The sequence below is a fragment of the Pseudoliparis swirei genome, chromosome 17, assembly GCF_029220125.1.
Source record: "Pseudoliparis swirei isolate HS2019 ecotype Mariana Trench chromosome 17, NWPU_hadal_v1, whole genome shotgun sequence".
Classification (NCBI taxonomy): domain Eukaryota; kingdom Metazoa; phylum Chordata; class Actinopteri; order Perciformes; family Liparidae; genus Pseudoliparis; species Pseudoliparis swirei.
Window position 1 is genome coordinate 13,771,314 of NC_079404.1, and position 24,591 is coordinate 13,795,904.

General features: G+C 41.2%; 3 protein-coding genes across 8 annotated transcripts; 2 read left to right on the top strand and 1 right to left on the bottom strand.

Moving 5' to 3' along the window:
- Positions 1 to 5,156: 5,156 nt before the first annotated feature.
- LOC130206869 (peroxiredoxin-like 2A) lies at positions 5,157 to 6,933 on the top strand. Its single transcript, XM_056435097.1, has 5 exons — positions 5,157 to 5,285; positions 5,718 to 5,809; positions 5,918 to 6,058; positions 6,152 to 6,316; positions 6,394 to 6,933. The coding sequence occupies exons 1-5, from the start codon at positions 5,246 to 5,248 to the stop codon at positions 6,493 to 6,495; spliced, it is 540 nt and encodes a 179-aa protein (XP_056291072.1). The 5' UTR covers positions 5,157 to 5,245; the 3' UTR covers positions 6,496 to 6,933.
- A 138-nt stretch (positions 6,934 to 7,071) lies between these two features.
- On the top strand, positions 7,072 to 12,978 carry LOC130206868 (peroxiredoxin-like 2A). Of its 4 annotated transcripts, XM_056435094.1 has the most exons (7): positions 7,563 to 9,436; positions 9,528 to 9,777; positions 10,604 to 10,789; positions 11,242 to 11,333; positions 11,461 to 11,601; positions 11,940 to 12,104; positions 12,186 to 12,978. In XM_056435094.1, exons 2-7 carry the CDS (start codon positions 9,582 to 9,584, stop codon positions 12,279 to 12,281), a joined length of 876 nt encoding a protein of 291 aa, XP_056291069.1. In that variant the 5' UTR covers positions 7,563 to 9,436; positions 9,528 to 9,581; the 3' UTR covers positions 12,282 to 12,978. The 4 variants fall into 4 exon arrangements, with proteins under 4 accessions (XP_056291070.1, XP_056291071.1, XP_056291069.1 ...); XM_056435095.1 differs by lacking the exons at positions 7,563 to 9,436; positions 9,528 to 9,777 and adding an exon at positions 7,072 to 7,146; XM_056435096.1 differs by lacking the exons at positions 7,563 to 9,436; positions 9,528 to 9,777 and adding an exon at positions 7,200 to 7,497.
- An 884-nt stretch (positions 12,979 to 13,862) lies between these two features.
- Positions 13,863 to 22,134, bottom strand: sfxn3 (sideroflexin 3). 3 transcript variants are annotated; one of them, XM_056435091.1, is made up of 11 exons: positions 22,096 to 22,134; positions 20,565 to 20,737; positions 20,103 to 20,273; positions 19,077 to 19,175; positions 18,445 to 18,520; positions 18,234 to 18,319; positions 18,001 to 18,128; positions 17,809 to 17,858; positions 17,615 to 17,664; positions 17,471 to 17,518; positions 13,863 to 17,346 (listed from the first exon to the last, which is right to left on the bottom strand). In XM_056435091.1, exons 2-11 carry the CDS (start codon positions 20,726 to 20,728, stop codon positions 17,250 to 17,252), a joined length of 969 nt encoding a protein of 322 aa, XP_056291066.1. In that variant the 5' UTR covers positions 20,729 to 20,737; positions 22,096 to 22,134; the 3' UTR covers positions 13,863 to 17,249. The 3 variants fall into 3 exon arrangements, with proteins under 3 accessions (XP_056291066.1, XP_056291067.1, XP_056291064.1); XM_056435092.1 differs by lacking the exon at positions 22,096 to 22,134 and adding an exon at positions 21,990 to 22,007; XM_056435089.1 differs by lacking the exon at positions 22,096 to 22,134 and having other exon boundaries at positions 20,565 to 20,824.
- Between the last annotated feature and the right edge of the window lie 2,457 nt (positions 22,135 to 24,591).

Sequence of the window (24,591 nt, forward strand, 5' to 3'; positions counted from 1 at the left end):
GTACTATATTTTGTAACGTACACTCGACATATTTAAAACCAGCTTAGATTTGGAAGGTAGTATGGAACTGGGATACAGATACGGCTACAAGAAAACAGAGGTAAGAGGTCAGGGCCAGTTGAATGGGACAAACATGAACTAGATTATACAAGAGGAGACACGCGCCAGTTGGATGGGGCGGTGTGTGACCTCTGGATGATACACCTCTGTTTATTTTGGCATGACTCCAGTCCGTGCGTGCAGATGAAAATAATCAAGACACAAAACGGACTCCTCTCCGGGGTTTGTGTGCACTGCCTCTCAACATTTGTTAATGACTGACCAGGAAAAGTCAAACAAGATTGTTCTGGTTACGGTGAAAGATAACTGCTATTAGAGCGTTGACAATGTGTCAGCATGAAGAGGGTGAATAGTTTCTGGAGAATTAGGAAAATAATATAGATAATACTGCGACCCTCAAAGTGTAACTTATTTACTTTTCCATTTTCTACAGAAGACTGAACTGAAAAACAAAGAGTGCAATAGTCGTCATGCCCATGAAGGTCAGTCTTTCCGGAAAAACAGTGCAATCACGATACAAAAGGTTAGCCCGTATTTCCTAGAACTAGAATTATTGGAAGTGTTGAATCATTCTGTAACTCCATTGAGCAAATCTACTTCATATATCACACAGTTTATAATTTTTGGTGTTTTTTTATGGAAGACCTGAATCAAGATATAGATAGATAGACAGATAGATATATAGATATATAGATAGATAGATAGATAGACAGATTGATATATAGATATATATATATAGATAGATAGATAGATAAATGGATAGATAGAAAGATAGACAGATAGATATATAGATATATATATATAGATAGATAGATAGATAAATGGATAGATAGATAGAAAAATGGATAGATACTTTATTCATCCACAGGGGGAAATTTGTTTGAAGCAGCAGCGAGTATGTTTATTATATATATACAATAAAATTAAAATTAAATAAGTAAGTCAAAAAAGAAGTACAGAGCACTGGTCCAACAGACTGGTAGAACATCTGAAACATCTTGCTGCACACATCAAAGGATCGAAGTTTCCTCAAGAAAAAGAGTCTCCTCATCCCCTTCTTGTACACAGCGTTGATGTTGGCCTTCCAGTTCAGTCTGTTGTCGATGGAGACACCCAGGAACCTGTACTCCTCCACCATGTCCACATCGTCTCCCAGAACTCTCAGCGGTCGTAGAGCCGTCGTCTTCCTCCTGAAATCCACCAACATTGTGAGCGCAAAGTTCAACCATCCCATAAAATAATCAAGGATGTAGAAATAGTAGAATAAGGGACCACATGTTCCTTCCCTCAGCGCTGGAATACGTACTGTTATCCTTCAATTAAGTAGCAATACCACAGTATGGACATACTCTGAATGGCCCATTTGACAATAATGTATATTATATTAATACATTATAATTATTGATGGATTGCTATGAACATTGCTTTAATGTTGCAGCTGGTAAAGGTAGGACTAATTTAAACTACGTTGTATTATATATGTAACGCCCTGTTCTGTGTCTCCTCTGTTTCTTCTCTGTGGCTCCTCTATCTCCTTGATTGTTTCATTCCCTGCACCTGCCCTCAGCAACTCCTGTCTCCTTGATTGTTTCATTCGCTGCACCTGCTCTCAGCCACTCTCGTCTCGTTAATGTCTCATGTCCTACAGCTGTTTCCCCCCTATATATTGTGCCAGTCTTTCCCTTGTTTCTTGCTGTATTGTTGTCTTTAGTTCTGTCTCCTTGTGCCCTGTGTATTCCTGACCTCCCTGTTCTGACCGCCGATCCTCTGCCTGCCCTTTTTTGGACTTTGTTGCTTTTTGGAACCTTTTGCCTCAGTAAAAAGTTTTTTTTTTGTTATACACACTGAGTCCTGTCCAGTTCCTCTGGGAATTAGCTCTTGCCCCTCGCCCCCTCGTGACAATATCAGGTAGCTTGTGATCCCCCCCCCTCCCCCTTAACGAATAAATAACTATTTATTCCCCTTTATTACATTCTGAACTAATAATCTAAATCTGCTAAATTACTTGTAACGTAATTTATGAAATATATGTATTAGAATAATATTTCCATGTGAAATGTATTTTGGTTGAAGAGCAGAAAATGGAAATACTAAAGTACAAGTAACACAAAATTGTACTGAACAGTAATATAGTTCATTTCCACGACCGCTTTCCCTCTGTGTTACAACTGGTTCTGAAGAAGACGTACCTTCTCGATGAAATTTATAATGAATATCCGCCTGGCCCTTAAGAGCCGTTGGGCCCCTCAGAAGATGAAGTTCAAAGTGATAAAGCAATGTAGTATGCATTAATGATTTAAATGATTGAACCCCGGTGTCTGAGATTAACAAGAAAAATAACACAGTGTGACTGAACTAATCCCAAATCCCACATGAGAGAAACTACTCTTTCAAACTGATTGGCTCCATGAAACGTGTGTGTCATATTGAACCCCCTTTGCATTTCAATTTAAAAGCAGGGGTCAGGGTTTTGGGGTTTGAGGGTCAGTGAAACTCAAACTTGCCCGAACAGGATGAGATAAATGAACCCTGGCAGCGTCCGAGAGAGGTTAACACCTGTTTGTCTTTCCTCCGGTACAAGGACACACAGTTTGCCTTTCCTGCTCTGCACTCTGAGCTCCAACCAGTTTCATCTGGACAGCATGGACTGTTATTGCACAATTGAGAGATTGTGGAGTGCGTACAACTTGTGACATAAGGAATTACACATTAATGCACACAGATAATCCACTCTCTGTCAGCATAATGAGTTTACTGTATGTTTATGGCAAGTTTTAATCGCAATTTAGTTTGGACCGCTTTAGGAGAATGTCCCTTATCTTTGGGATAAGGGCCATTCTGTCGTGTTCATTTTGGGGTTTCTGTTTGAATTTATCTGGCATTTTGGCCTAAAAACTGTTGACAGACTTATCGGGTGCCATTTAATACTTTTTTCAATATATTATCACTCAAGTTCACTGAAAACAGAATAAATGAATATCTGTTTCTGCCTTCAAACAGATCTGATTTCTCTTCTCAAATGAACTTGGACAGTAATTAATGCTCCCTGTCCTTTCTTTCCTCTGCCCAATTTGCTCTGATTGGCTCCACTTCTTTCATGCGTCATCCAATTTGAGAACAGCATGCAGGGGGTGGTGTGCAAATCTTCCGCCGTGATTGGCTGTTGGTCCCACACACTCCCCACACGAGAAGCATTGGTCCAAGAAAGAGACGGTTCTGTATTTGTTTATGATTGCAAGTGTTTGAGAAGAAGACCACAAAACAGTCTAATCAGACTGATACAGACAGATGTTCAGTGTGTTGTCACGTGTGAAATGTTTCGCACTACATCGACCAGTTTTTAGCATATTTCTATCACAAATGGTTGAATATCAGGTGAATTACAAGCAATAAATTGGGACTTTGACAAGTAATTTGTTTTTTTTTAAAAAATCCAATGGCCATCCATAATGTATTAGATCACGTGAAATGGTTTACACCAAAAACATGCTTTTTCGCCTTCTCCCCCCCCCCCCCCCCCCCCCCACAGACACACAAACACACACGCACACACACACATACACACACACACACACACACACACACACCATATGGCCAAGCAGAGCAGCCAGAGGGAGTGCGGCAGCTGGGCTTGTAGAGTGTCATCCTATGCCGTTTCTATTCCAGCCCATTTTGGATCCTCAGCACATTCCTCCGCTGCCACCAATGAGTGAAATATTACCCAGTAGCCCTCTAGGAATGCACTTTTATCACCCACATTATGCAGCAGCGAGAAAAAGTGTTCACTTCACTTGACTCTATTAAAAGAAAGTGTAATTAAAAAGCAATAAAACTCCAACACATGGTCATAGACGTAATGAAAGTTCAACCCCCTCACAATAACACTACACTCACCTTGAACCACATTTTTTTAAAACAATGTAGGACCCAGCCGCTGTGAGGATTTGATACTATATATATAACTTTGTTATAACCTCTTTCACCTCAGGTTTTGGGAAAGATCCATACCCATTTTTTCCACAATTTCCTGACTATCTATTGAATCGATTCATTGAGAAAACTATTGTCAGATTAAGCTTTAATAACAATAGCTTGTCGCTCTGAATTTAGCCACTGAGCATACTCGGTGTGTCCTGTCTGCAATGCCACTAACCTCCTGCAGGGGTCGGACTTGATCTGAGCTCTGAGGGCTGAAGCGTGACCTCAGGACCTCTGCAGTTACTTTGGGACTGACCTGAAAGAGATGGAGAAAATAAAAAGATACATTTATGCTCTCCCCTGACACATGCATGTGTGGTGTGTGGTGTGTGTGTGTAATTGTATGTGTATAGAAATATACATTTGTTTTTTAAATATATATGTACACATATTTATATATAAATATATATATATACATATTACAATTATTAGTTATTAATTTTAAATTATATTAGTGGACGGGAACAGCTTGGATATTATAAATATATTTAAAAAGGCTGTGCCATTGCTCTTTGGTTCTCCACTCTGCACCTTGCTGAGCCTGGTACTGAGCATTGAGCTCAACATGAGCCTTGTTTCACAGCAATCTTTGAGGAATTCCTATCACGTTATGCTCACATAATCAAGGCTTTCACTGCGATTAGACTGATCAGAGTTGAGACGACTTAAGGGGTTGTCTGCAAACATCAGATTCCTCCACATTAGCAGCAAGGCACAGGCTGGTGAGTATCATCTTTTTAAACTTTTGGTTAAAATATTGTACGTTAACAAACGTTAAGTTACCTTTTTCCATGATATTGGTCTTTTTCTTTTGTTAATGTGTGTAATTCATGCATGTTGTTAATCCAATCAAATGCTGAACGTGTCAAGCGTTCACATGGAGCGATGCATTCCTTCTTTCTGAACAAAGAGAAGTATGTTGATCAACTAGTACATCAATTAAAAAAACACACCTGTTTAGCTGTATAAAGATATAAATAGCCAGTCTAAAGTTATCTGACTGTTAAGGTAAAACATTTAAATCCTGTACAAATCTCCTGAACCAGAAGCGTATTTGAATGTTTTGGCATGAACATGTTGTCGCTGTAGGTGACCTGCGGAGCGAGTTTAGGGTCATGGTGACCGTGACCACGGTCCTAAAGGCGGTGAGCCTGTTTGTTGCACAGCTCATCAGCTCTGTCACAGACTGGTTCCAGTCCGAACCAGCATGGGCCAACCTAGAAGTGCTGGAGGAAACAGAACTGGGGGTGAGTCTGAAAACGGAGAAGAGCTGAATGGATCATCTTGCAGACTTGCTGCACTTTTGCCCTGCAAAAAGTTACAGATTTTGATTATGAAATTCTCTCTCTGTGTTGCTATTCTTCTATCGCAGCTCAACAAGGAAACTGTGGCTGGAAAAGTTAATTTGTACTAACAAAATGTTTAAATGTTCTCTCTGAACTTCTCATAATTAGGATTGATTGATACAAACCACTGTTGTCTTTACAAATAAACCATTTAGACCAAGGTGAATGCCAGCATGTCAAAATCCAACTCTAGAGATTACAGTTTGACAGCACACAAATCAATCCACAAATTTGAAGTTGGCTCAAATATCAATAATTAGGGAGAAGGTATGTATTTCCTCAGTTATTGCTAATGGAGAGACAGAAATAATATTATTACTTTGTCTCTTTCAGTCCATGAGCGACACAGGGCCAAACCTCTGTGGGACAAGACCGGAGCTGTGATCATGGTTGTACGACGACCTGGATGATTATTGTGCAGAGAGGTATGAAATCATAGTACGATACGTGTATCAGTAATAAGAAATATGGAGTCACCAAACTGGTTAATTTTCATTCATGCTATTTGATTCTCTCTGCCCGTTCCTCTCCAGGAGGCTGCTGAGCTGTCCTCTCTGAAGTCCCAGCTACAGGACCTTGAAGTCCCTCTGTTTGCCGTGGTAAAAGAAAACATTGGCAAGGAGCTGGACTGCTTCAAGAAGTGCTTCTCTGGGAAGGTCTATGTGGATCAGAAGGTCCGCCTTTACACACTGCTTTAAGATATTGAGTAAAACATGTGGGGTTACACAATTTAAGATAATAAACTGCCATTTTTGTTCATCTCATAGAGAAATTTCTACGGCCCTAAAGAGAGATGGATGTTTCTCTCCATGTTTCTGCGTATTGGCGTGTGGAGGAACCTTTGGCGGGCCTACAGGAGGGGCTTCAGGGGAAACCTACGAGGTGAAGGACTTGTCCTAGGTGGAGTCTTTGTCATTGGGCCTGGAGATCAGGTAGCCAGTACATTACAGAATACATATTTTCTAAAAAGTGTATCTGGATGTGGTAAATTTGTGTTTTCATCCCCCAGGGTATTCTACTGGAGCACCGTGAGAAGGAGTTTGGGGATAAAGTGAATATGCTGGCAGTACTCAGAACAGCCCGTACAATACAAGACAACATGGCCAGATAGACCTCAACTATGTGCATGATGGCATTACACAATAATGTGTGCAGCGTGCCTCCATTAGTATGTCTGTATTCTTTAAGCCTGACCCATAAGTGTTCTCTACACCAGAGCATAGCCTGTATACAAACGCTGCATTTGTAAATGTAAACCTTTTTTTTGTCTCATTCCCCTTGTGCTGATATGTTATGCAGTGTCACACGTGTGTGGTTCAAATGTGTCACTTTAACAGTTTAAACTGACACACTGTCTGCCGCTCTGGTCCTGGTTGCGTGATGGTCTTCTGTGTGTTTTAATGAAGATTTGTTTCTAAACTCTGCTGAGAACTGCTCGGATGCTCGCACACAGATCCAACACGTGACACGACTTGGCATGACATGAGGGAGATAGAACTGTTGAAGTGATGAAACTCGTGTTTACCATGTAATAAACCACTAAACCACTCATGCTCACAGAACGATTATCTGTGTATTTAGCTGTCCGTATATCTTGTGTTACCTTGTTTTGCTCCTGAAACATTCATGCCAAATCTTCCTGGCCAGCTATCTTTACTCGATTAGTTTGCCTGCTTACCAGGATAGTTTAGTGCGCATGCGCCGAAATCTGTTTACAAAACGTCAGCTCAGAGAAGCGCTGCTTGTCGATTCATTGGTTTCGGTGAGTGCGTCTACAAAACTATTCCTTTCACTTGATATCAGGCGACAGCTTCTGGACAGGTGCACTCGTGTTAGCTGCCTCATGCCAGCTGCAGGCCCGGACTCAATGAGCCAAAGGCGGACTCGTTTAGCCGAGCTCATCGCGAGTTTATCGGCCGTTTGGCACGTCACTGTCGTCACCAGCTTCCCCGTGACAGTGACCACAGTCGCTTTGTAGGACACTGAGAGTCTGTCTTGATTCTGTCCCGATCACGGAATAACTTCTGAAATAACACCATCTCGTCCTTCTCCGGCTACAACTATAAGTGTCGTCTGTGGAGCCACTCGGTTCTGTCATTGATTACACGTGAAGGTCATTATCTGACGCTTAGAAAGACTGTTCCTGGTTCAGCTGCGTGAGGTGTGGGGTCTGGTTTAGGGGTGAAAGGTCAAAGGTGAAATACATATCTGCATCCTTTACGAGTTAAAATCAAAGCATCCGAAGGTACTAGCTACTCACCTTTAATAAGTTATCACATCATAAATGAAGCCAGAACAAGCAGGAATAAGGAATTTAACATAGCAGGGCATATTACATTTAATAAAATTAAAGGGAATGAAAATGTAAAAAATGAAAGTGTTTAGGGTGTATCTAAAGTATAAAGTGACAGCGGTGCAAAGTTTATTGATGTTCAATTTGAGGAGATCTGGCCAGAGGTGATTTATTATTAAGTCTAATAGCAGTGAGCAGGAAGGTTCTCCTGGATCTGAATCAGTCTGTTGGAGAACGTGCTCCGCTGTCCCTGCAGGAGGAGGTGGAGAGGCGGGTCCAGATTATCCAATATGGACAATGTTTTCTTCAGTGTCCTCCTCTCTACCACCTGTTCTGGAAAGTCCTGTTTGTACTCCTTGTGCAGTGCATTCTTTTTTAATTGGATTATTATTACTCATGGATTAAGATGTCAGCAGCATGTGAATGGATATATGTTTGAGGTTGAGGTAATTATGTAATTATATTTCAGAAGCCGATCAATCATGTTATGCGTGAATCTTTTTTCGGGTAAGGTGGTAGTGGAGAAGAACAATCTAAAGAAACAACTCGAGTAAAGTACCTTTAAAAAGGTACAGCAGTACAGTTCCTTTCAAACACTAGAACGCGATCCTTCATCCCAGCATCTTCCATGCATCTCCATATAGATGTTATGCAACTCTTTTTTAATTAGATTTTTATAATTGTGTACAAAGTGTTTGCCAACACTATGTCATGTTCGTAACTGGCAGTGCCAGTGCTGACAGCTATTCTCACCACTCGCCCTTCCGATGCATTCGGGAGTCTCGATTCTTCTCTGAGTTGCAGGCGTGGCCATCTGCCTCTATTGGCTGCCGGTTATCATTTATTTCAGCCCTTTGTACTCCCTGTTCTTAAGTGTCAGAACACACATGTATTTCGGTTATTTACTGTTTGAAACTGGACGAGCTTAATCCCAGGAGAATATTAAATTCTTTGCATTTTGGACATGGAAACAAGTTAGTATACAACATTATTACTTTGCAATATCTTTACTCTTCTCTGATATCGGCATGAGTGGACATTTTTAATTCTCAGTGCATGAATTTCTCTGTATATAATGTTAATTGAATTCTTTGTGTGCCATGTTAACCACACACGAGAGCTTTGGGATGCATATAAGAAGTTGGTTTTCAAATGGAGAACTGTCATCCCCCTGTAAGATTATTAAGATAAGAATCACACCTTTTCTACTTTATGCTTTTATCGTTTTTTTATTTTAAAATTGCACACTCTTCAGGATACAACTTTGGTAACTGGTTACACTGTAGGTGTAAATAACCCCTTAAAAGGTTTATTGTTTTGTGTTGATTGCCTTATTTTGTATCCGCTTTATTGGTTTTGATGTATGCCTTTTTATATTGTATTGTTTTAATGATTTTGTATATGTTTTAATCTACTTCCGCTTTGAGCTAAATTTGACTTTTATTTTGAAATGTTAAAAGGAAGCGCACCTTTATTTTATGTTAATATACAAACTGGACGGAACGGCTAAATGTGACGGACGGATGCGCATTTCATGAAACGTTTTGATAGTTTTAATGGACCCGTATGAGGCTAACGCTCTTACGGTGGTGACAAGGAGGTTTTTATTCAAGAGTTTTGGTTCAGGTTTATACAACGAAAGAAAGGAAATAAAGAAGTTCACCAGCAGTAAAGTCTCACGCCGAATGATATACGGGGATCCGTTGCAGTAGGTATACGGTGTTATCGATGCAATCTATTCATGAAGAAAGATCCCAAGGTAATTTGATCTCTTAAGTCTGTCAGATCAAATGCAGAATGGCACAAGTGGTTTAACTTTAAAAGAAAAGGGCTGTGTTTCTGTCTTTCAGCAAAAATCTTGAGGTGGTTTGTTGTCAGAGGGTCAGTCTTTTTCCACGGTCCCGATGCTGGCTGTGTCCAGGTGTTCGACAGCTTTGAGGTGGAGCCTGTCCCTGCGCTGCTCTGCCCTCTCTCTGGGGAGCTCGGCCATGAGCAGCCAGACCTCCACCGCAGCCAGAACCCAGTTGCTCAGAACCCAGACTGCTCTGTTTCACCAGAGTAGAGCCACAGCCAGTCCTGATCCAAACAAGCCTGCTTCAGGCAAGGACATATTTGACTGCCTCCACAGCCAGCTGTTCCTGAACATAACCAAAACTTAGTTGTAGACGGCTTTAAAAGCCGTGACCTGTGCACAGTGTTTCTGTGCTGTCCACCTACTTTGAGCTTGAGTGAGTCTAGAGCTTCATGACACTGAAGAGTGTGATGAAAGTAGACAAAATAAAGTCATCGTTCAATATTATCATGATTTTTGTAGATGAAATGCTTCACTAATAACAAAAAGCAGTCCATAATATTGTAGCTGGACCAATAAGTCAATTAATTGATTTCGATTGACAACAAAAAGTATCTATTCTACCTCTCACTTGTGAGTATTTTCTGCAAACTGAATATCTTCAAAAACAATCAAGAAAATATTCAACAGATTAATTATTAATGAACACTGTAAGATTTCAAAATAAAAACAACGGAAAGCCCAATAAATACAAAGTTAGCGGCCCCAGAGTGACTCATTCTAAAAACAACCAGCTGCAGTGAATATAGCAAACAGAGCATCTAAAGACGAGCTATCTCGACATGTTGAGCAGAATGCCATTTGTTTCCCTAAGTCTGTGAGCTATTTAAGGTCACAGATGAGCTTCACATGAGAGTGAAGTGATAAGAGTCTTGTTGGTACACAGAACACTCAAACGCAAGACAACATCTGCAAGCAGGGTCTTGTTGGTCTCTCGGCCTCCAACTGTCACCGAGTCTACAGGCAATGTTAACACGACCAATAGCGGTATTGTTGAAGAGAAGAATGTTGATCTTTTATTCTGAGTGTGTGTGAAACACATGACACGTATCTCTCCTCATGTTGTGGCTGCAGTGTCGTCCTCCGTGTCCGAGCTGGAGGGGGGGATGTTCGAGATGGGGATGTGGTCGTTGGGTCTGGGTGCTGTCGGCGCTGCGCTTGCCGGGATCCTCCTGGCCAACACTGATATGTGTCTTCCTAAAGCTGCTCAGGCATCCATGGAGAACCTGGAAGAGGCCGACCTGCGCTCCACCACAGATGGTAGGTGGACTTCCTGATTGGCTGTGTAATTCGGTCTCCCACCAATACGCCTGTCGGTCTCAACAGCAGCCGTTGCTGTTAAAACCAGATGAGGAGAATCAGCCATCTCCGGTGGTCTCGCCTGTTGCATGTTTAAATGCATTGTACGTGCACTGAATGAGGTTTTGTGTGGGATTTAAGGAAAAGCTGCTTTCTCAAATCTGCTGGTATTACAGATTAGATCACTGTACGGGTCTTTGTCCGAAGCTGAAGGTAGACTCACATTTAGATGTTTCATGTGACTGTGAACATTGCACTTGTTCTCAGTTTGAAGGCAGCATCTGTTATCTTCCACACAATAGATTGATTTAATTTACGCGGCAGTAAAAGCCATGACAGTCCTGTGCTTTCTCTTTTTATCGGAGGCACGTCGGCCTTGTCTTAGAAACCATTCCTTCTTGTTTTGTCTGCAGATGAGAACGTCATCAAAGCAAAGAGCCTGTGGGACAAGAACGGGGCTGTGGTCATGGCCGTACGGCGGCCCGGATGACTTTTGTGCAGAGAGGTGATACCAAATGTTTCTGAATGACAGAGTGTTACACATGAGAGGGTTTTACACATGGCTCACAAAAAAGGTGTTTAATATATGTGAGTAATATTCACCCTGATGGCATCTCCCTCTGTCTCTGTAGGAGGCCTCTGAGCTGTCCTCTCTGAAGGCCCAGCTGGAAGAGCTCGGGGTCCCTCTGGTTGCTGTGGTGAAGGAGAACGTCGGCACAGAGATCCAGGACTTCAGACCGCACTTCGCTGGGGACATCTACATCGATGAAAAGGTTAGGGTGGTAGATAACATGAGATCTTCCAGAGCCACTGTTACTCTTTCTCTGTCTAAACTACAATTAAAACCATCTCACTCCTTTTTGTAAGTACATTTTAAGGACTGGGACCCCTGCAGCCCATACTGACGATGACAGCCTGTCCTCACCTGTTTTGTTGCACTTTTGTTGATCTTCGAGCCAGAAAAACAGAAATGATTCCCAAAATAAAAATGAGTGACATAGATTTACAGCTAGATTTTTAATGTTGTCTGTTAAAGCAATAGTTTAATAAATCCCAAAGCTATTTCATTTCTCTTGATTAGGCTGACTGAAACTTAACTGTGTGATTGTAGAAAGTCTTCTACGGCCCGCTGAAGAGAAAGATGGGGGCTCTGGGGTTCATTCGCCTCGGGGTGTGGCAGAACTTCCTGCGGGCCTGGAGGTCAGGTTACCAGGGCAACATGAATGGCGAGGGCTTCGTCCTGGGCGGAGTGTTTGTCCTCGGAGCTGCAGACCAGGTCAGCGTCGCGTAGCTCCTCAAGGACATTTGGCTCAATTGAGTTTTCTAAAACAGTTTTTTAACTTTGTCGTCTTTGCAGGGGATTCTCCTGGAACACCGCGAGAAGGAGTTTGGCAATAAAGTGCAGGTTGCTGATGTTTTAGAGGCTGCTAAGAAGATTGTGCCAGCAAAATAAGTTGTTTTTTTTCTTCCCCAAAACAAATGTCATCAAAAAGGTAGTGTATTTAGTTTAAAGCATCAATTTAGTCTTAACCTGAAATGCTGAGATGCAGTCAAAGTCTCTCCATCACTGAAATAATCTGACATTTATGTCTGCACTGTCCATCACAACATAGCTCTGTCTTTTGCACATTCATTTACAGTTGGTTCAGGACAGACGATTTTAGTTCAGGATTTGTCCCTGATTATATCTCTGCAGACACCCAGAAGCTGGTGTTTTTGAGACGGGTATTAAAAACAGGTCGTAAGGGACTTAAATGCGATTTAATTTAAGTTAATTATTTTAGAGAACCACGTAACTCAATCTAAATGCTGGCTTACACGATTGATTAATTATTCTATTGGCTGGTTTATCGTGCGACATTTGTAATAACGTTCCCGTGTGTTCCCTTTGTGTGCTTCCCCATGTCAGGTACCCGAATGGCCCCCCAACATGGCGCAGCAGTGTGTGTTTGTGTGTGTGATAATGACGACTTGAATCCAAACTCAGCATTGAGAGGAGCAGGTTTGATGCTCAAACACATACAGGTTCAGCCACTGCCGCCATGTTGAGGAGTGTCGGTTCCGCCTGAATGACGCATGTGTGTGTTTGTGTGGAAGAGAGTGTGTCCTTGTACATAAGTAATAAAGAAGACCTCATCACCATATCTTCACTGTGCTCCTGCGTGTTGGATTTCATCTGCATGTATATGTTTCTACCAACTCTTATGGATGTTTTTGTATTGCTAGCACCCCTTTTTCAGACCAACCAACGAGGAATGATTCTGATTGGCTGGCTGAAGCAGATTAATGTTTTTAGCTGGCATGGATAACCAGACCATGATGTTCAAAATGAGTATGCTGGTATGCAAATTCTCAGCATCCACACCCTGGAAGGTCCCTCCATTTCAAACATGGAACTTACGTGTCTGGTATTATGTATTGCACACATTTATATCAGTGGAAGTTCTTACATGGTACAAATGTGCACTTTAAATTTAAATTTAAATTATGGCGAGTTTTCTGATTTTAAAAACTGACATGACAAACGGACCATGACTGATCCATCTAATGTAATTACATACACTCCCTAAATACTTTTCTTTAAAAAAAATCAATTATCAAAAATCTAATTTATCGATGCCCGTAAGCCTTTCAGCTTAGTCAAATGAGCAAAAATGCCATCGTGAATTCTTTTCCTGGGAAATAAATCTGACCATTATTTAACCCATGAATGTATCGTAGCGACAGGAACAGAGTATTCTAAAGTTCTCGTGTAAGACTCAGGATGGGTCCAAAACATGTTCGTAACACTAGTTATCCCCAATAAATCACTAAACTCATGAATTGTTTTATCAGCCGTTAGTAGACTTAAATATAAAAGTCAGGTTTTTCTTAGTGTGGCCGAAACATCTTGTTTCAGATGACTGACACGTCCTTGTTGAAGAAGCCTCATCAGATCAGAACTGTTTTTCACTCTTAAGTTCATTTTATGGTCCTACGATATTTACAACATATAATATACAATGTTTAATATTGTTAAATAAAGCAGACATGGTTGGACTTTAACGTTACATATTTTATTACAATAGAGTAAAATACATTCCACATCAAGGAAATATATCTAGTCACAGTACACAATAGAGGGAAAAAACACTGCACCAACACAGAGCTTCGTGTGTGAGTTGTATGTACAAACAAAAACATTCATAGTGTGTTAAACATAACAGATTGTCTTTTCATTTGTGCCATTTATGCAAAGATTTGACATTTTCTTCATGTTATGCAGCATAAAATTCTTAAATTGGTGGATTTTCACAATCAGGGCACCACAATTCCTCAGCATTATGTCAGGTCAAGTTTATTATTGTAATTTATTGAATGTCAATAAAATCAATGTCAAAAATGTGATCTTTAACTAAACTGTGTGTCTGGATTTAACTGGATTAAATGTGTTAATGACAACGCCATGTTTTTTTAAACAGTTGGTGTGCTGTTGAGAGTAACACTGACAAGATGAGGAACCTTTCTGTAAAAAAAAACAACCATAAGTGAGAACAGTTTGGAAAAAGGTCCTCGCGCTAAAGCTGAAACTAAAACATTAAAAGCGACACCCTTCTCCTCAATCCAATTCATACCCATCTTATCTGGCAAGATCTATTGGCGCAACATTTTACGGTCAAACTAAGATAATCGTTTACAAATTAATTTAAATGCCGACTAAAACCCTCCAGTTTTGTTCTTGACGCCACAATTCTAAGAGCAGAAAAAGCAAAAGGAAAAAAGCAGAAGCTAATGCTAACGGAACTTGGTTTTGAGCAATGAGAACTGCCAGACATCGAATAGATTATTAATGAGCAGTAACTTCAGTCAACATCTTCCAGCACCATAAACAAATACAATCTTCAATATAAACATTCAGAAGCTCCCTTTAAAGAGCAACACAAATCCATCTAGCTCCTACAGCAGCACAACAAAAGGTTATATAGTGCAGTTTCTTCTGCAGGAAAACACCCCAAACAACACGGTGACTACGTCCTAAAGGTTTTATACTGGTACACACTAGTGGTGCTCCCTCTCCAACACTGTCCTGCAGCGCACGTGATCATGTCTTCGTATCCCAGAAGGGCCGAGCGACTTAAACAGTCGCGATTATCTGGGCGTTGAGTGATCGAATGAAAATATCAAAGACGATGGAAAAGAAAACTTTGAAAAGATGGTTTCCGAAATAACATCCATCATTTATAAATAATACAAAGACTTCCACATCCTCATACGGAAGTGAGGAGTCGCATCAGGACGGTATTCGAGGGTCGCATGTGTTTATAAAGTGATCTGGAGAGCACGTTGGAAATGAACCCTTCACATTTCAGTATCACAAATAAACACAATTATTGTGCGTTCCTGTACGGCAGTTGATCATTGTGCAGGAGCTAAATATTGACCTTTACATTTCTGACACAAACTTGAGATGACTGATGGAGGTGAATTTAAGTGATCCAACCTTACTGTTGGGTAATGTTTCTCTTTGACCATCACTTTGCACAAACATGGAGGAGCTGGTCATCTGTGAATGTGTCCACTGTATCGTGGAGTAAAGTCCCACTGGAGGACCGATCCTCTCATCTGAAAGCTCATTAGCCCGAGAGGTGCCCTCGCTAATGAGCAGCAAACTCTGAACATGCGTCTCCCGATGCGTACGAGGCCCGTCTGGTGGATCCACTCACCGAGGCACACCTTGACGTTAAAATCCCTAAGATTCCTCATGCATATGTGCTCCATAATACATCATAAAAGTATTTATATATCAAAGAAAAATATATTCATTATTGCATAATCCAGAGAGACAACATGGATAATTACAGCTGATAGTTCCTCACTTACACAATCAGCACTAGGGAACCACACCGGACCGCCGCGTGTTTTAGCGACGATGTGAATTCATTTCATCAGAAAAGCTCAAACTCAGCCAAACTGACGACTTCCACAAAACCACAACACAGACTGTGCACAGTTACCCACTGCTGTACCTCGACATAAGCATTTAGGAATTTGACTTTGTCACGCAACATGAGCGACTTTCACTGAGTACGAGGGGACATCGCTGATCTCACGCAAACCACCGATTGGCAGCTTGTTGTTGCAGGAGAACCCTGCTCCCCGACTTTAAGGAACTGAAACAACCGAGTATTCCTCCGCCTGACAAGCACCACCAACATCAATCGAATATGCCACTAAAGATAGCGACTGCACTAGTTCATAGAGTGATCTCAAAAGATAAAAGGCCTTGAGAAACACACACACACACTGCCATGGCAACAACAGTACATATTTATGTTGATAAACCACACACACACCTCTGTGCTTTGTGAGCTTTTGCAGTCACATTTCTTCATCCCGTCTTTGTCACATTGTACTTAGCACCTAATCACCTGGTCTATGAATATGAAGGGTCATAAGTACACTTCAGGAGAGTTGAAGAGAGCGAGAAGCTGCAGGGGTTAACACGGAGAACATCAACGGGTTGGACCATTCAACGCAATCAACACACCGAGATTATCAGTAAAACTACAAGAAGGAAATTAACTGGTAGCGATAATATCAACATACTTTAGTTAGATTGCGTAATAGTTAATACGGCAATGCTGACTAGACAGGAATTGCAACATGAAATGCTGTCGAGTGAAACACAAACCAGGAACTTCCTGAGCTGCCTCCCGAGAGGCAGTTCTGACCAAAGGAGCACAGAAAGCATCCGACACATTAATAATAAAAAAACAGGAGTCAAGTTTTTCTTTTCTAAGGAGTGTCATCTAGTAACATAGAGAGAGAACAGTCAGTGATCTTCCTTATCAAAGTGATTGGTTTTTCCTTCATGTCAATACTCAACAATATACACCCTGACCCTCTACTGTTACACTTGGAGCAGCTCCATGCAGTTAAATTAAAAAACAAATGCAGTAGCACACAACAAAAACATAAATAAATGCTGTTGTCCTTCCACAAGACAACATACAAGCATTTATAGCATGTGTGTGAGTGTATCTTTGAAATGTGAGTGTATCTTTGACTTGTGAGTGTATCTTTGACTTGTGTGTGTATCTTTGACTTGTGAGTGTACCTTTGACTTGTGTGTGTGTATCTTTGACTTGTGTGTGTGTATCTTTGACTTGTGAGTGTACCTTTGACTTGTGAGTGTATCTTTGACTTGTGAGTGTATCTTTGACTTGTGAGTGTATCTTTGACTTGTGAGTGTATCTTTGACTTGTGTGTGTATCTTTGACTTGTGAGTGTACCTTTGACTTGTGTGTGTGTATCTTTGACTTGTGAGTGTACCTTTGACTTGTGAGTGTATCTTTGACTTGTGAGTGTATCTTTGACTTGTGAGTGTATCTTTGACTTGTGTGTGTATCTTTGACTTGTGAGTGTAGATGTGTTGCTGGTCCTACAGGCCCTTGTTGAAGTAGACGGTGGTGGTGTTGGGACTGATCTCTCGTATCCTCTCCTGCAGATTTTCCTCCAGCCCGCTCACACTCATAGAGCTAAAGAGAGATTGTTACACAGGATTAAAACCCTGCCAACATGTTAGACAACACTACATGGACAAGTTGGACCACCTTTTCCTCCAAGGAGTGTGTGTGTGTGTGTGTGTGTGTCTGTTTGTACCTTTTCTGCGGGAAGAGGGCGCAGCACAAAGGAGTTGCAAACACCAGGCTGAAAACAAGAGACGGAAAGGGGAGGTATTATAGAGCGTCACATTTTCCTTTGAAAGTAAACAATGAGAAAGAACATTATGTGTAATTTACTTACCACAAACCGACGAGCCCCACCTGGACTGGTGCGTTTAGAATTGGGAACCGCTACAGAGAGACAAAGTCAAGTTCAACAGATGTGTCTGCATGGCCAGAACAATTCAATGTATGTGGAATGCAACAGGACCATCTTCAAGTGAATCCACTGATGAAAATAAAACCGTATGACGGTCATGCATGCCGTCCTCTTACCTTCATGAAAGCCTTCTTCTCCAGAGCATTCATTATAACAGGGGGAATGGCTGTAAAAAAAAAGAAGAAAAAAAATCAGGTGAAATTTCTAACCACCAGTATGCATCCAACAGGATGAGTGTTTTATCTCTCGCGTCTTAAAGACAGTTTCAGATCCACAAGAGAAAACCGTAGACATAATGTCAACATTACCCATTGCTGGCACTGCCATGCCGATCCTCGACACCACCACCTGCATAATGGCCTGCTTGGCAGCATTGGGCGACTCTCCCAACCTGTTTCCATGCTCATCCATCACAGGGATACCGAACTTCAACTCCCTGGAGGAAACAAAAACTAAAGTCATGTAGAGCAGCAGCCGTCAGAGTTCCTTTAAAGCTCCCGAGGGAACAAAGCAGAGCGATTCGGCTTTGACGAGACCTCACCTCTGCCTCATGAAGGGAATGTTGATACAGTTGGCAGCAGCGACGGCAGCAAAGGGGACGAACCGGCTGGCGATCGGCGGGAGACGCTGCGAAGATGCAGAAACAACAACACATTCAGCAAATCTCTACACACGTGTACGAATAGATATTCAGATCATTGGTCTGTATCTGTTTACTACATCTGTGTGTTCAATTGAACCACGGCCTTTACCGAAGCGAGAGACTTGAGACCCAGCGCAGTGACGACAGCTCCAGTCGTAGCACTGACGTAGGCTGCACCAAGTTGACTGCAAAGAGACAGAGTGGATGCATGTCACACTTTAATTACCAACTTCCTTTCCAACATTTGCACATCATAAATAGATGACTCACACCACGGAACATGAACTCTGTGTCGGACAATTCGGTAAAGTAGAACATTTCAAAGTAGAGTTGCCAATTCATGCCATGTTTGGATGTGCAAAAGTTTTAAAAAACAAGAACATCCGCACTGGAACATTTATTCCTAATGACATGCGCAACACATGAATATGAGTTTTCATATTGTGAAGGCAACCCCCTTATTATTCACGCATGCATTTGATGCATTTCTGCAGTATTTGACGAATATTTTTTTTTGTACGAGAGAAGTATGCAAATGCAGGTTGGCATGACAACAACCGGGAGCATAAACCCCACATCAGCATGAGTGCATGGTTACGTGGGGCTGAACATGCTTAACTGTGGAAGGTAATACCGCTGGGAGGGAAGGGGAGAGGGCAGCAGCTTCCACAGCCTCCTGACAGACACTAGTTTAGAGGGAGGACAGGAAAGATCGAGAGTGAAGTGAGAAGTCCTCCCTACTTCACGGTCATGGGGGCGTCGCCACTGCGGTTGGTGTAGTTGACGACAGCATTGAAGGACTGGTTAACCCACTGCCAGAACACCACAGCCGGAGTGGTTCTGTAAACAAGAGAACCGCAGTGTGTATGAGGAAGTGAGACGTCACAGAGTACAGCAACAAATATAATGTTTGGCACTGCGGCGAACGAGTTCATCGTGGAAGTACTGCACTGTCCCCAATGCACACAATATGAAGTGTGGGACAGTCGTGGTATTCAGCACACGGCATGTACCCTCGATCATCACTTGTTTTACTCTGCAACTACCAATTCCATAAAACCCAGAAGTTAAGTTTTTTATGAAGTTGGAAGATAAAGATCAATAACCATCCGTTAGTGGAGCATTGTGAACACAACCAAATGGAGCAGAGATGTTTGTTCACCATGTGCAGAGTTTGACACGTCATACTTTGTCCCCCTCCAGTGGAGGCATGCAAAAGTGACACTGAAATCCCTTTTCTGACCAACAGACAAAATTCCCAAAGTAATGCATCAGTTCTAATAATGTTAAAAATCAATGTTAATTAAATGAACGAGACATGATTAAATACAAAATAATACAGTGACTATTTTATTTCAGAAGACATCCACTTTTTGTTTAATTCTAAAGGAGATTGATTAATTGATCATTTATTCATTTGAGATTCACCACTTCAGGAATCTCTGTGCCTGTAATTTTCCCTTGACAAATATCTCAAACTATTAGATGATTACTTTTTGTTGTTAATTTGCTGGTTCAGCTCAACCTTGTCACATGACTTCCCTGTCCTCTCAGCTGCCCAATGATTCATCCAAATGCAGCAGCGACTGACATTTTTATTATTTAAGAGGATTTTCACTCTGCGCAGGGATTAAAATCTCTATTTCTATGCGGTGTTGTATGCTGTATTACATGTGTTCTTCTACTTTCTGCATTTCATTTTGATTAAGCCATTTTCAGGCCGGTGTTTAGAAAACATTAAATCATGTATTGAAATTTCTGCTGTACCTATAGAAGGTGAGCATGCAGCCTGTGACGGACATGTTCACCGGCACCTGAGCGGACATCCGGCCAATCACAAACATCTTCTCTCCTGTGTCGGGGTGGAAGGCGGAGTCGTAGATGTACTTGGCCCTCCAGAGCTCATCCTCCGACAGACCAGGCTTCACGATCCCAGCTCTGAAGAAGTCAAAACAGTTGGAAGATGTAATATTTTCCAAATACTTAAAAAGCAGCAGTCGCTCTCAAACACACTTATTTTCATATTGGAACACACATTTAACAAAATCGTGAATTTCCCAAATCCCAGATACGCCTTCTTACTTTTTGCATTCATTTACACAAAATATGTTGAACTGATTCCAGTGTAAACAACTGGCCCCATCAATGTTCTCTTCCATTCAAGCCTCACAACCCCCAACATGATATTTAGTTATCCTACTCCATCCTCTCATCTCCTGACCCCTCTACCTGTAGTTCTCTGTGATCACTCTGGCCTCCTCCAAAGTCTCAGAGGACAGCAGGACATTCCTTGGATCTGTGACCATGAAGAAGTGCTTGGCGCGCCCCATAAATGTGCCTTGGTCCCATTTCGGCTCCTTGATGTTTATGTTGAGGGACAGCTCTTCAGACATCCTGGCTTTCTTAAATAATAGCAGACATGTTAATTTGTATTCACACTCTGTTACATGTTTTACCATATCAGATGGAGAAACAAACAAGGTTATGTACTGTACTTTAAAATACTTCACTTTTACAAATATTTAAATCTAGTCTAAAAATCTAAATAATTATTTCAATTGGCATATTATTTCCATCTGATTAAAAGAAAGGAAATGCGATGGAAACCTTTTCAAAACTCTGTTCTATTGGCATGTTTTAAAAGGATATCAGGTGAAAATAGAAATTTAAAAAAGTTGGATGCAGTGATAGTTATGCCTTCACCTCTGCTTTATTAATAGCTCGGCTACAGTTCAGAGCTGAATTGAGGCGATGACCTCCATTACTTAACAGCATACAAACTGTTTACAGACACATCGACCAGGTTTACTTTCAATACACTTTGAAATACAAAGGACACAGTGAGACAGATCAAGCTTTCCACCTGTAGTTTTCACTGTCAACTTAAAAACTGTTGTTTTGACAGACATTTTGAACGAATTTATCATTTTAAGTCTGATCTCAAACATCTTGTATTAGTTCTGGCGGTGAGTATAATATAAAATCAAATACAAACTAAATACCGATGTGATTTATCGCACTCATTTATGTCAGAACATTCAGAAAATGTCCAATATGCTTTCCTTAAGCCCACAGTGACTTCTTGAAATTGTGTTTCGTCAGACAAACAGTCCAACACACAATAATGTTCACTTTATAGCAATAAAAAACAACAAAAGGCAACAAATCATCACACGTGAGGAGTTGAAAATACACTTTAACCCTGAAGCCCAACAGATCAGCTTTCTTTGATTCGCGCCTTGCAATGTGAACCTAACGTTAGTGTCACATTGCAATGTGGCACTAACGTTAGGTTCACCTTGCAAGGAGCTGATGGAACAAATATCGTGACACCTAGAGTCACAGATGTGTGTGTGTGTGTGTGTGTGTTACGATACACTGCCCGGTGTTTCAGTTGTTTCCTCTCAGCTAGCGTGCTAGCTGGGCAGCTCATAGTACCGTTGAAACACACCCACATTAGATACATCACTACTGAAACGGAACATTCAGACATAATACAATCCACACAACATACTACGCTAAGAGGGACAACACAACAGCCTGTACACGTCAGCACAACAACTCCAGTGCTCTCTTGATACTCTAACAACCGGCTAGTTAGGTTAGCTCGGTAGTTTACGAGCTAAATGACATGCTAGCTCACACTTTGATTACCTTTAGAAAGAGGAACGTTGAGGCGGGGTGAACTCTGACTTAGTCTAAGTGTGCTTCATTAATTGAAGTCATTAAATATGTTAATGCGGTCAGCAATCACACTTACCTGGTTGGCTTTCTTTTTCGAAAATGTATGACCTCTCAATATCACGGCGCCACTGGAGCTATGGTGCCTTCTAGTACAGTTAAAAGTATCGTAAAACATAGACTCACAGAAAATGACAGGGAGGTAAATAAATACGGACTATTTCCGTTATACCAGCTCAACTTCATTTCACCTTGTTTGCATACAGTACTATATATTGTGTCCCATGCAATAGTATACTATATTGTGTTCATAAGTTATACTGTTTTGTTACATATGAACTGTATAATACTACCTTTCATTAAACTTCTTAATAATAAAAAACACTAATTAGCATTAGGCTACCTAATCACAGTAACGTTACATATTAGCGGTGTGTACACTGTTTACATGTCTCTGCTAATATTAATCACACCACTTTGACTTTTCCTGTAATTGTGTCTTTACACTGCCAAATCAGTCACACAGAAGTTGATTTAGGAAAATGCGAGCTTCGTGGGGGTCTTTGAAAGCAGCACCTTGCCGTGACACAATGGGGCGTTGTTTGTCATGGAAGACATGAGTTGTTGGAAACCTTTGGGCGTGGAAGGTAGACCGCACATGATTGGTTAAGAAATAGCTGACGGGCTCAAGCAAGTGTTAATAATTAATATATTTCAATTATTATATACGTTGTCAATTGGTCCAGCAAAAGTCATGTAAATGAATGAAATATGGTGAAACCCTATTTCTTAATTAAAACAACCTTCATGATTCCTTTGCTTGTGCGATTATTTACAATAATCCACCACATCAAAAAATGTAAACAAAATTACAACAAAGACACATTCAAGATCACGGTTTCCTGTTTGGCTCCAGTTTGTTTAGTTTTATCATGAATTTAATACTGAATGGACACATTGTCGCAACTATAACATGTGTGCGTGTGCGTGTGTGTGTGTGTGTGTGTCCATGAATGTATAATTGATCAAAATGGAGACCTGGTCATATCTTCAGAGATTGGGATCTGATCTGCATAAAAGTTGTGATGAAACACATCTGGCCACCGGGTGGGGTTGTTGACCCACCTCACCAGGCACAGTAAAGGCAGTCAGGAAGATCCACAGATCACTTTCTCCACATCCACAGTCTTGAGGCAATGCCACTGTAATGTAAGTGCAATTAGTGTGCTTAATCATCATTAGTATATATCGCTAATGGCTGCACAGCAGCAGAGTCTAAAAGGATTACACCTCCTCTTCGGACAATACTTCTAAGTCACCGGGAGAACAACTGAGGTGGCACTAATACTCAGGAGCAGGGACGTGCGGTCAGGGGAGGCAGGTGAGGCTCTGCCTCACCTGTCATCATGAGTTTTATAGTCAAAATCGCTGAATTTGCCTATTTCCTGTTCAAACACAGGATGAAACTAGAATGGGCACTCGGTAGAGCGCATACCTTCGCATATCACAAGATTGGGCATTGAATTATGAACATTTTGGCATTAGTTGCATGCCAATTGGATACAAATTGACCGCGCTATGGTAAAAAGATGTTGACCTTTTCATGACCTTGACCATGACCTTTGACCCGATCGATCCCAAAATCTAATCAAATGGTCCTCGGATAATAACCAATCATCCCACCAAATTTCATGCGATTCAAGAAGATGTTGACCTTTTTCATGACCTTGACCTTGACCTTTGACCCGATCGATCCCAAAATGTAATCAACTGGTCCCCGGATAATAACCAATCATCCCACCAAATTTCATGCGATTCGGTTTAATACTTTTTTACTTAAGCGAATAACACGCATACAAATAAATAAATAAATAAATAAATAAATACATGGCGATCAAAACATAACCTTCCGCATTTTCAATGCGAAGGTAACGAGAGTTGAGGCGACGAGTCGAGTCTCACCTCTGATTGCGCAATCCATCACAAACTGGGTTGAGACATGCAATTGGCCCGTGCGGGATGCCGTATCTCTGCATGTCGCCAATGTAATGTTTGCCGATATGTTTATTTGCCCTGATAATCCATAGTCTGGCTAAGGTCTTTAACCATTACAGTTTAATGTTTGTAAGTGACATATTTAGTTTTGCTGATGGGAAATAAAACCGCAGTGAAAAGGCGAAGGGTGAGGCAGATAATACTCTGCCTCACTGAAAGGGCGCTCGTGAGCCAACGGGTACTTGTTGCTGCTTCTTCTACGCTGAGGCGCCAGGCGAGTCAAGTCCGTTTGTATTTGTATTTTGCTAAACAGCACCCACACAGACAGAAAAACACAATAATCAAATTACTCCAAAACAAGACTATAATGCTTGTGAGTCAAGTTTATGCACATATATTCACGCTACTTTGCATAAAATAAAAAAATATATATATATTTTTTGCAGCCAAGTACGTAAGTTTTATGTATCTGTAATATGTACCATGTGCGTGTGTACGCGTGTGTGTTGTGTGGAGAATGCTGATGAGACATGAAATAACCAGGAGCCAATTGAATAAGCTACCCTTTTGGGTTTATATA

Excerpts from the sequence above, each read along its gene's own strand:
- sfxn3 (XM_056435089.1), bottom strand. The coding sequence starts at position 20,794 with ATGGTAAAACATGTAACAGAGTGTGAATACAAATTAACATGTCTGCTA. Across the intron at positions 20,274-20,564 it reads GTGATCACAGAGAACTACAG|AGCTGGGATCGTGAAGCCTG; the intron begins GTAGAGGGGTCA and ends TGACTTCTTCAG. Across the intron at positions 17,519-17,614 it reads GTGGGGCTCGTCGGTTTGTG|CCTGGTGTTTGCAACTCCTT; the intron begins GTAAGTAAATTA and ends TCTTGTTTTCAG.